General features: G+C 39.2%; 1 protein-coding gene across 3 annotated transcripts in view; it reads left to right on the top strand.

The window, feature by feature from the left end:
• Positions 1-476: 476 nt before the first annotated feature.
• The window catches only part of LOC149024893 (uncharacterized), a 36,399-nt gene continuing 25,104 nt past the window's right edge, over positions 477-11,771 (top strand). For 2 of the 3 annotated variants that reach the window (XM_089145089.1, XM_089145091.1), the window contains exons 1-6: positions 477-513; positions 641-775; positions 1,023-1,139; positions 1,237-1,365; positions 1,845-2,021; positions 2,734-2,874. In XM_089145089.1, coding sequence (XP_089001215.1) covers positions 665-775; positions 1,023-1,139; positions 1,237-1,365; positions 1,845-2,021; positions 2,734-2,874 — 675 coding nt within the window. In that variant the 5' untranslated portion in view covers positions 477-513; positions 641-664. Of the gene's footprint in view, positions 514-640; positions 776-1,022; positions 1,140-1,236; positions 1,366-1,844; positions 2,022-2,733; positions 2,875-11,771 lie in introns of those variants that run through there. The other variant, XM_089145090.1, reaches the window with a different exon arrangement.

Here is an 11,771-nt window from a genome sequence, read left to right as displayed (position 1 = left end):
AAGATATTCTTGATATGGAAAGATAGATTGCCGCCCAAGATAGAAGGTGCATAGAATGGAAATATTGACTGCCAATATTGTGTAATGAGATGATTGTGATCTTCACCAATATTGCATCCTGAGGTAATTGAGATCTTCAATTGGAAGTACAATCTCTTTGGGGTAATGGACATCCATAATAAATTTTTTTATTAAAATTTTTTTTTTTTTTTTTTTTTTTTTTTTTTTTTTTTTTTTTTTTTTTTTTTTTTTTTTTATTTTTTTTTTGGTGGGGGCGCGCGGGGGCGGGGGGGGGCCACCCCCACCCCCCCCCAAAACCAAAAAAAAGGGGGGGGGGGGGGGTTGGGTCCCCCGCCCCGAACCCGGGCCGGTTCTCCCCCCCTCCCCCCCCCCCTCTCCCCCCCCGCGCCCCCTGCCCCCCCCCCTTTTGCACCCCCCCCCCCCCAAAAAACCCCCCCCCCCCCCCCCCCATTGGGGATATCCTGTGGAAACTTCCCTGCCTTCCACACGAAGGTCTATTTCTATTTTTTCCGCTTTCCTCATGCATGTTTGCGTGCTCTCTTCATTGCCTTACTGGTGACTTATTGTTACTTCTTCTGATTGGTACTAATTTTGTATGGTGTCTGTGCAATCCTTGCAGTTCAGTAGGCCTTACACGAGCGTGATGATTGTCCCGACGGGAGTCGGAGCCTCCATTGGTGGATTTGCTGGTGATGCTCTCCCTGTCGCTCGAACCCTCGCCTCTGTTGTCGATTGCCTCATTTCACACCCTAATGTATGATTCCTTTCTCTTTTCATGCACAAGGCTTCGTGATATAGCATCTAGGTTCACGTTCACAGTTAAATTATTTAGACTTTGGGTCCATGATGTGCGGTCCATTTAGCGCCATTCAGGGATATGGTTCTATACTATGCTTGCTTCTGACTACTGTCCAATATTGATCATATCGGTCTATGCTGATTTTAGTTTTTAAATTCTTTGAGTTCGCACTTCACCAACTGGAAAGAAGTAAAACTTACAGGTGCTTAATGCAGCAATGCTCTACTGGCCCTTGTCAAACGTGCTATATGTGGAAGGTTACGCCCTCGATCAATTCGCACAAGGGTCTTGGGCTCTCCAACCCGTCCACCAAAATAAGGTTTGCTTCATTCGTCTGGCTGTAATAACTGTCTTCACTTCATGTTGTGTTTCTGGCAAAATTGTGTAATTTGACTGAAATTTCCGATGCCAATCAGGTCGGTCTGGTGCTTGATGCTGGAATTGAGGAGGATCTTCAAATTCGGCACTTGCAAGTAGCTGATGCAACAAGGGCTTCCCTTGGATTGCCTATTGTGGAGTATATTGTCACTGATACTCCTCTACAGGTATCTTCTGCTTGCCTTCAAATTATTATTCCCCGGGGAAGCTGAATACAGTCTGTTATCTTATTGGCATTTCATTTGTATTAGAAACTACAATTTTCTTCTAAAAGTCCTTTATTTTTGCAATGTGTAATATTCTGAAGGGCTTTTTTTTTAATAGTGTATGCCGTGCCCATTATGTAATGATGCATGATACAACATTTTATCTTATTACTGCTTTAGATTTGAAATGTTATCACTGGGCATTATCCAACCAATTCCAGTTTAGTGGAAAGATACATATTAAAGGTTCTTTTCTGGTCCCTGAATTTATAGTATAAGCAATTTCATGTCTCCCTTCCTTCGCTACTGAGTTGTTCTTTGGATAGAATTATGTTATTTACAATGCCCAAAATGTGTCTTAGGAGATTTCAAGCATCTGCAGACCAAGAAGATTTGGGCAGCTATGCTTTTCTTTTGGGCTAAGTTCTTATCTTTGGCAGGTTGAGAAATGGGTTGATCAAAGGTCTGGTCAATCAACAGGGAGGATCCAGCATCCTGATTCACTTTTGAGAGCTGTATATAATTTGGTTAACCGTTCGCAAGTAAATGCAGTTGCAGTTGTGGGACGCTTTCCAGATGATGATGCGAATGAGATGGAAGACTATCGACAGGGAAAGGTGTGCCACATAATATCTCATGTATATTTTCAAAAAAATACTTTCTACAATCTTGATTAGAATAGCTACATGATACAATCCAATAATTTCTAACAAATATCTATGGGCTTTCTCATTTCTCGTATCTTTTGTTTATTTATTTATTTATTTATTTTTGGGAGCGGGGGTGGTGGGGAGAGGGTTATGATTGCCATGCTTTTTTACTTGCAATTTTCTATGGGCATTGTCTTTGTATGGTTACAAGCAAAGGGACATTAAGAGTAGTGGAATTAGTTCGTAATAATGACTATAACTAACTTCCTTTTTCTTTCTGTTTTGGTAGAAGACTGTAACTAACTTCAGTCTTACAAAATATGCGCATTAAGCTTCTCAATTAGAATCTTTATTTTGCAGTTCAAATTCATGGAATCTGATTGATGAGTGAAGATTAAGTGGTAGGATGAGAGTTTTGTTAGATTAACTATGCAATCACTATTGGTGATGATTATAGAAGTTTCTATTTTGTCTGCATTGTAATTTTATTGGGAACCAGATGCTCTCGCAAACATCATCTGGATAGAAGAAAGCCATCATAAGTTTTTAATGAGCAAGAACCCTGACAACCCATTCCAATGCTGGGATTTTTATTTTATTTTAAATTCCATGCTTTTTATTAACTTCTTACATCCACCACTACTTCTGGTATTTCATTCTTTTGTTTTTGTCTCTTCAGGGAATAGACCTATTGGCAGGAGTTGAGGCAATTATAAGCCATCTAATCGTGAAGGAATTCCAGATCCCTTGTGCACATGCTCCTGCATTGTCGCCTCTTCCTCTCACTTCATCTCTGTGCCCAAGATCAGCTGCTGAGGAGGTTAGCAAAAGCTTCTACCCTTTATTTAATTTTTTTTTTTTTGGGGGGGGGGGGGGTGTGGTAAGGGGTGAGTCATGAATAACTGACAAAAGAAACTTTAATTTAAAATCAGGTTAGTCACTGACTCACTTGCGATTGTTGCTGTTAATAGAGAATGCTTCTATCCTAATTCCTAAAGGGTACTTGTATGCCTGACTGGAATTTATTAATGGTTTTGAGTGTTGCTCATGGCAAAATGGGGGTAGGGCTGTGTACATTTGCCCATCCTAGGCCCTGCAGTTGTTGTGAGCCTCATGCACGAGGAGACTCTTTTTAGGTTTTGCTGTTGGATTTGTGATCTTTCATTTTTTTCCCTTTCAGACCACTCCTATTGTCCTCATCTTATCATACTGTTCTTTGTCATTTATTTTCCAAAATCATATCTGTGCAATCAAATCATCAACTAGTACCTCAACAAACTCATATATTGCTAATTTGCTAATGCACAGAGTTCATAAACTCTTTTCTATCCATTGATCTATGTTTTATTTTTGAGGTACCTCTGTAGGTAACAGAATAACCTAGTACAATTATAATACAACATCTTTAAAATATTATTTATGGAAACATATCAATATGATTACTTAGGAATTATTAGCTTTAAACTGGGACCAAAACTTGGTCATGTAGATCAAAGCATGAAGAAGAAAAGGGCCAAAATAAAATCCAGGAAAGGTTACTGATCATGTGAACAGGGGTGTAGGCCCTGGAGGATGGCTGAAGTATAGAGGATTGAATGCTGAGTTTCTAATTTAGTTGCTTAGTCCTTGGCCGGGTTGGATTTCAGTGAGATTCTGTTTTTCCATATATCTAGTTTAGATTTTGTTTGTTTTTTTAGTTCCATGTTTGAATTTGATACAGGCAAGTATTAGTTAGATGAACATTTCTTCCACTCTATCTTTTCTAATTAAACATAGATTTCCCTAGCTTGCCCAAGAGTTCTGGTCCCTGCTATTTATTTTTTTTATTTTTATAGCTTAAGCAACCCTATATAATTGTATGAGCCATAATCCTCTGGGCCACAATTCTATGAGCAAGATGAGCTTTGTGTTGCACAAGAAATCACTGTGACATGCAGTAAGGTGAGAACCCCTGGCTGAGATGCCCTAGTCTTAGAGAGACTATTTCTGTTCTTACTCCTTTTCTGCTCTCCCTTCCATCTTACTGTTGTTTCTATTTGCCTGCAACTGCGAACAGCAGTTACAAAGAGTATGTCTATTCTTTATCATTGTTTTTTATCTATAAAAGAAAGAAGGATTCAACTGTCCCATCAGCAGGGCTTGATATTGGGTAGATGTATTGTCTGTGGCACCTTTGTTCTGTAACTTTCTGAACAGCAGAGTTCCATGATTATTTGCATCACATCAAGCCAGTAGAACGAGTCCTGATTTTGGAATGATCTTGCCCTGGTGCTAGACTTCATTCTGTTGTAGTTTCTTGTTCATCCAAAAGCTGGATCTTCCAAAGCAGTAGTAAGGACTCATCTAACTAGTCTGGCACGGTGTTGCTACTGTACCTATCTGCTTTTGCTCATAAGGTACATGTTTTCCAAATCTGAACCTTTACTTTCTATTTTTGAACATCTAGTTTTTCTCAAGACACTGCCATAACCTTGGCTGAAATTTTTAAGTGTTAAGCCTTACTAGGTACTCTGCGTTTGAGGTTTTGACTAGAAGAATCTTCCCTCTGAGTCATCTAGTTGCTATTTTGGGTACTATTTTATTCCTGAGTTTGATTCTTCTGTATTCTGCCAAGATTAATTTATCTTCCTGTTTTCACTCTGTGATGGGTCTTTCCCGTCTGTACCTTCCATGATTGAACGCTATGTAAATGTCTTAAACCCTAATTTATTAGCATGTTGTTGGAACCAAGGTGTGAATTATCGGCGAAATTCACCGGTTCTCCCCTTGGCGAAACTGGCTAACCGGTGAATTTTGGGGTGAATTTTTGCCAAGTATCAGCCATATTTTGAATCCTCCATTTCGGGGGTATTTTAGGTCATTTTTGGCCCAAATTTGGTATGGGACTTGGCACTAGGCAAATATGAATTAATTCCTATAAATTCTTCCATGCAAATTTTCCTCCCTAGCCACATTTGGCACGTTACCTTCTGAGGCCTGAATCATTGGGACATAATTGGAAAGATGCCCGTGGACCTTGAAGATTCCGCTACAAAATCCCTTTGTAATTTGAATTTTTTCAATAAATTCTTCCATGCATATTCTCCTCCCTAACCACATCTGACATGTTGCCTTTCGAGGCCTAAATCATTGGGATCTAACTGGCAAGATTACCCATTGATCTTGAAGATTCCGATACAAAATGCCTTACTAATTTGAACTATTTTCAGAAATTATTCCATGTAGATTCTCCTCCCTAACCACATTTGGCACGTTGCCTTTTTGAGGCCTGAATCTTAGGGACATAGTTGGTAAGATTGTCCGATTACCTTAAAGATTTCACTATAGAATTGCGAGAAATCGCTGAAAAATCTGTTTTATTAACGAATATCTTGCGATATCATCAATATATCATGAAAAATCGATTTATCACCAACTTTTCTGCAATATCTCAGTGAAATCTGGAAGATGTTGGTTTCGGTGGGACTTTTAGTTCAGTACTTGTCGAATCGGCAAAAAATTGCCACTTTTTCGGTGAATTTCACCGAAACTTCCTTCCATGGTTGGAACTGGTTTCTGTTCTGTTGGGATAGGTGTTATGACCTGCTGTTTTGTTAGTGCTTGGGATCCTTTTGTGGGAATTGTTCCTAGTTGACTTAATGCAAACTGGTTCTTTGTTGTTTGGCCATAGTGGTCTGAATGGCTGTTCCAGTTGCAGCTTGGTATATTCAGGGAGATACCACAGAATATTCCCTGTTAGTTCATACTTTTACGAGTTCAGAAATGTGGGTTCACGTAGATCATACATTTAAGCTAATGATAATGGTAACCGCAAATTGTGTGACTTCGATGGTAAAATGTCTCTTATTGTTGCTCACCTAATTGTAATTCATAAAAAAAATAAAGTTAACTCCACTAGATGCAGTCATGTTCATGTTTTTGCTAGTGAGCAAAATTCTTAACCTTTTGTAAACAGATAAATGTAAGATGTGGTGATGGATGATGAGAATAATCATATAACGTTATGCTGTTAGCCTGTTATGGTGAGGATAGAATTGGGAAGACCCATGCGGACAACATAAACAATAATCTCCAAATGAGTAAGGTTTGAGTTTAGATAAATAAACATTTGTACTGTTAAGTTTGTCTCAAATTCTTGGACCTCTTCTAACAATGGACCTGCTCCAATATACTTTGGTGGTGAGCCAAATGGAACTTAATTGCTGGTAGCAAAGGGCTGGGGCTGCTGTAACCTGCCCTGATGGATTTGACACCCACGGAATACTATTTGATGCCTTGATGTGACCTGTCCTGATGGATTAAAAACGATGGAGGAGTATTTAATGCCCTACTGTCTGCTTGAAAAGCAAAAGAGAGATTTGAGGTTTCCGACTAGGGGTTTTCTGGGTGAAAGATTTCAGTGCCATATTAGGTGTTCTTTAGAGTTTTCTGTGGTAAATTTCTACAATTACAAAGTAAAAGATCTTCAGTTGCGCCCGTGGACGTAGCAGATCATTTATGGGTGAACCATGTTAAACCTTTGTATTGCTTTGCTTTGTTTTTGTTGCTCCAAAATATGTTAGCTCCTAGTTTGGTTTGAGGTTGACTCGAACCGGCTATCTGCGGACAAGAAGACTAATGAGAGTGGGCCGCCTCTTTGGACGGGAAGCCACCTCCGATGATTAAGTGAGATTCTGGATAACACAGATCCTCAATAAGAGGAGTTAATGCCGGAAGAGTTTTGGATCTCTTAGGTAGTTGTAGGAGAATGAATGTAAGACTAATCTTGGCTTACCCGCTTTTGTCTTCTAATTTTTGCTCTTATAGACAAATTCCATGTTCTTTCTAAAAAAAAACAAACCTTGACCATCAGATCCATTCATCGGAATGAAGGGCTAGGATTGGTTGTGACACCAATCTTGCTGGAGAAGCTAAGACCCAAATCTTGCTAGAGAAGCTTAGGGCTTATTACACCTTCTCCTAGATTTGTCAGTAATCCTGACTTATGTGGGTCTTGGATGTGATACGTTCCCTCTTAAACTCTAGACAAACCGCAAGGAAGCAGCCCCCAAAGAAGATTTGGATGGATTAACTCTCCCATGATAGTCACTAAGTAATTAATGTATAAGAGCAGAGCATTAAATGCCAAATTAGTTTTAATGCTTTGACACGCTCGCAGCTCGAAACAGGTTGTCTCCCATCGTCTCACCACTTTTGCCGAGAAGTAACATTTCAGATATCTATTGAACATCCATGCCTTCATGTTAAAATTTCCCCGTGGCAATCTTATGAGGGTGGTCCCAAGGATGAGTCACTTCCCGGAAAGTGTATGTCGAAATGTTACTTGTTGATTCCTTGACCCGAGTCAAGACTAGATGTGCCAAGCCGAATGGTTCATTCCGGTTTGGTGGTCTAAGCTAGAATTTGGTATAACATAAGCCCCATTAGTTTTTGGATTTGGAATGTAGGAATCCAATTCGAAAAGTAACTTCTCAGACGCTTTTTTGATCCTACGTTTTGTAGATGAGAACTTGAACCGTCAAAATTGCTTATTGAATATACTCGATTAAATGCTTTGACGGTTGTGTCAGTAAATGAGGTGACGTGTGCGTAACTTGAGGCACTTCCCACGTTGCCATGTTCTCCCAACAACTAACGTTCTTAGGAAGACATAACGTTACACCTTTTGCAACCGTTGATCCAAAATGATCTGGATCGTCCATTTGAAAATTACCTGGCTATAAAGCCTTAACCTTTGTTTTCCTTCGTTCTTCTTTCTTTTATTGCAATTGTGATTTTTGAATCTCCTTTGTATTCCAACAAACCTTCGTGAAGCCTTTTTCTCCATAGTTCTTCTTAACATTCTTACCCTCTAGTAGGTGTGTTATTTCTTTGGGATAATGGGTAGAAAGCTAACTAAGAAGTGTGGAAAATCTTAGAATCATATCATAATATTTTATTAGTATCTTTAATCTAAGTAGATCAGATTGTAATATTCTATTACAAGTATTTTTCTTATTGTATTTTCCTATTCTAGGTAGATTACTCATTTATTGCAATCTTCTATTCTAAGTAGATTTCTCATTTATTGTAATCTTCTATTCTAGGTAGATTTATCATTTATTGTAATCTTCTATTTTAGGTAGATTTCTCATTTATTGTAATCTTCTATTTTAGGTAGATTTCTCATTTATTCTAATCTTCTAGGTTGGATATTCTTTCCCATTTCATAGATAGCAGCTGTGTATATATTGATTGTAAAGTTCTGAATAATACACACAAGAATAAAACACTTCAATTCCTATTTCGTCATGGTATCAGAGCCAACCAATCTTGGGATTGCTGTGCAGCTTTCAGGCCTTCATTGCCTTTAATCTCTGGTGTTTCCGCCACACAGAGATTATTCTTCCTTTGGCCTTTATCGCCATTCTTTATTCAGCTATGTTTTGTTTTTTTTGTTTTTTGTTCCTTACCTGAAAAACAGATTTTTTCTTTCTCCGTCTTGTTTGTCGTTCTACTGCATCTTTGGTTACTGTTTCACATACTATTTTTAAGCACCTACAAAGAGTATGTCAGAACCAAGAGAGGTTACTTCCGGGACTGCATTTGATCAGACAATCAAAAATCTGCAGAATGGAGAATTGCAGAATATTCAATCTGCCTACAGGCTCGATGGAAGAAATTATTTAAAATGGTCTCAACTCATTCGGACCATTCTGAAGGGCAAAGGAAAGATGAGCCACCTGATTGGAGATGGACCGAAACCAAGAGATCCAAAATATGAAGCATGGGACGAAGAAGATTCTATGATTATGGCATGGATGTGGAATTCTATGATTCCAGAAATCAGTGATACATGCATGTTCTTGGCAACTGCCAAGACATCTGGGAGGCTATTCAACAGACGTATTCTAAGGCGAGAGATGCGGCCCAAGTCTATGAGGTCAAGGTTAAAACAGTAGCAGCCAAACAAGGAAATAAAACAGTTATAGAATATGCCAACCAGCTGAAAGCTTTGTGGCAAGAGTTGGATCATTACCGAGTCATCAAGACGAAATGCTCTGAGGATGCTGCAGTAGTAAAGCAAGATATTGAGCAAGATAGAGTCTATGATTTTTTGGTTGGGTTAAATCCTGAGTTTGACCAAATAAGGGTTCAGATTCTTGGAAAACCAGATGTACCGTGTTTCAATGAAGTTGTAGCATTGGTTTGAGGGGAAGAGAGCAGAAGAGGACTGATGTTAGAGCCTACAAGTGTTGATAGTTCAGCAATGGTATCTCAAGGAGGAGAGCATTCAACTCCCACAACCGACAAGGCATTTGCTGTTGAAAGTGGAAAAATTGGGCAATCCAAACAGCAAAACAGAGACAATCTATGGTGTACCTATTGCAAGAAAGCTCGTCACACATGGGAAAGATGCTGGAAACTTCATGGTAAACCTCCTAGCCGAGAGTGGGGGCACAAAGGAGAGCAATCTGGAAATAATGGTCAGGCGCATGTTACATCTGCACAGCAACCTGAAGCCACTAATAAAGAGGTTGCTAGCCTTAATCAGGAGGACATAGAACGTATAAAAACTCTTTTGAGCAACCTTAACAAAAAACCAGGTACATGCTCTTTGGCATATTCAGGTGAGTTTCCACTTTCTATTGGATTAAATGTCTTTAGTAAGTCTCTTTCAAGCCCTTGGATCATAGATTCAGGTGCAACTGACCACATGACACACTCACCAAATCTTTTCACCACATATTCTCCCTGTCAAGTAGTAGGAAGATAGCTACTACTGATGGCTCATTAACTACTGTGGCTGGAACTGGAAATATTGAGCTTAACTCATCCCTCACCTTGAAAAATGTCCTACATGTTCCTAGACTATCTACAAATCTTGTTTCTGTGAAGAAACTCACGCAAGATTTACATTGTAATGTAGTCTTTCACCATAGTCATTGTGTATTTCAGGACAAGGATTTGGGAAGGACGATTGGACATGCTAGAGAAAGGGATGGACTCTACTACCTTGAGGCACCAAGCCAATCACATGCTACTAATGGTAGTCCTTCCCAAACCAATAAAGAAAAAATCTGGCTTTACCATCATAGACTTGGACATCCTTCCTTTAGGGTAATCAGTCTTTTGTTTCCTTCTTTGTTTCAAGGCATACATGTTGATGAGTTTCATTGTGATGTGTGTGAGCTTGCTAAACACAAGCGTGTACCACTTCCTTTAAGCAAGAAAAGAAGTTCCATCCCCTTTTATCTCATTCATAGTGATATTTGGGGTCCTTCTAGAGTTCCTAATGTGTCTGGGGCTAGGTGGTTTGTGTCATTCATTGATGATTGCACTCGTGTCTCATGGATTTTTCTACTCTAAAACAAATCCGACGTTAGTTGTGTTCTTCCAACTTTCATTCCATGGTTAAAAACCAATTTGGAGTTAGTATAAAAAGATTTAGATCTGATAATGCCAGAGACTATTTCAATCAAATTCTAACTCCATTCTTTCAAAGGGAGGGAATTATAGATGAGTCATCGTGCGTTAATACCCCACAACAAAACGGAGTAGCTGAACGGAAAAATGGCCACCTTCTTGATGTAACTAGAGCCTCCCTATTCCAACACAATGTGCCTAAGTCATTTTGGGGGGAAGCAGTCCTCACAACAACTCATCTCATAAATCGGCTGCCTTCGAGAGTCTTAGGATTCAAGAGTCCAATGGATGTCCTTTCCCAGTTCTACCCAAACCTACAAACGACAAATAAACTTGTTCCTCGAATTTTTGGGTGTGTCTCATTTGTTCATATTCATGGACCACATCGGGGTAAATTAGATCCTAGAGCACTCAAATGTTTATTTATAGGATATTCCTCCACTCAAAAGGGCTATAAGTGCTATCACCCTCCTTAAAAAGGGTTCTATGTTTCCATTGATGTCACTTTTCATGAACATAAGTCTTATTTTTCCACATCTCATCTTCAGGGGGAGCATTCAATAATGGAAGATAAGAATGGGAATTCCTTACTTGACTTAGAGCTCACTCCCAAATACTTCACTATGTCACCTGAGTCAAACTGTGAACAACCTAAACTTGTGTCAGACTCACCTGTGTCAAACTGTGAACAACATGAACATATGTCAAACTTTGAAATGAAAGAGCCTACTTCTGATATTGAGCATGTGAGATTTGGCAAAGGAAAGGTGTTCTCAAGGAAGAAGAATCTTGTTCCAAAATCAGTGCAAGTTCAAGACTCCAATCCAAATTCTGGAAATGAGGTACAAATGACTAATCCTTCACTACAAACCGAATCTGATGTGCCCATAGATAGTAATGAACTAGAACTTCCTATTGCCTTTAGGAAAGGCACTAGAGAATGCACAACGAAACCCATGTGCCCTTTTGCCCAATTCTTGTCCTTTAAACATTTTTCCCCATCTCATAGAGCCTTTCTGGTAAGATTAAACACCATTGCCATTCCTAACAACTTATTTAAGGCTTTATCCAATAAGGAGTGGAAGCAAGCTATGAATGTGGAGATGGAAGCATTAGAAAGCAATGGAACCTGGGAACTTGTAAGGTTACCAGAAGGGAAGAAACCTGTGGGGTGCAAATGGGTCTATACATTGAAGTATCGAGCAGATGGTTCTTTAGAAAGGTACAAAGCAAGATTGGTAGCCAAGGGCTACACCCAAACTTACGGGATTGACTACCTTGAAACATTTGCTCCAGTTGCAAAAATGAATA

Source organism: Hakea prostrata, chromosome 2 (genome assembly GCF_041222555.1).
Source record: "Hakea prostrata isolate BN-2017 chromosome 2, UWA_Hpros_2, whole genome shotgun sequence".
NCBI classification, from domain to species: Eukaryota; Viridiplantae; Streptophyta; class Magnoliopsida; order Proteales; family Proteaceae; genus Hakea; species Hakea prostrata.
This window is presented reverse-complemented; position numbering and strand designations above follow the sequence as displayed.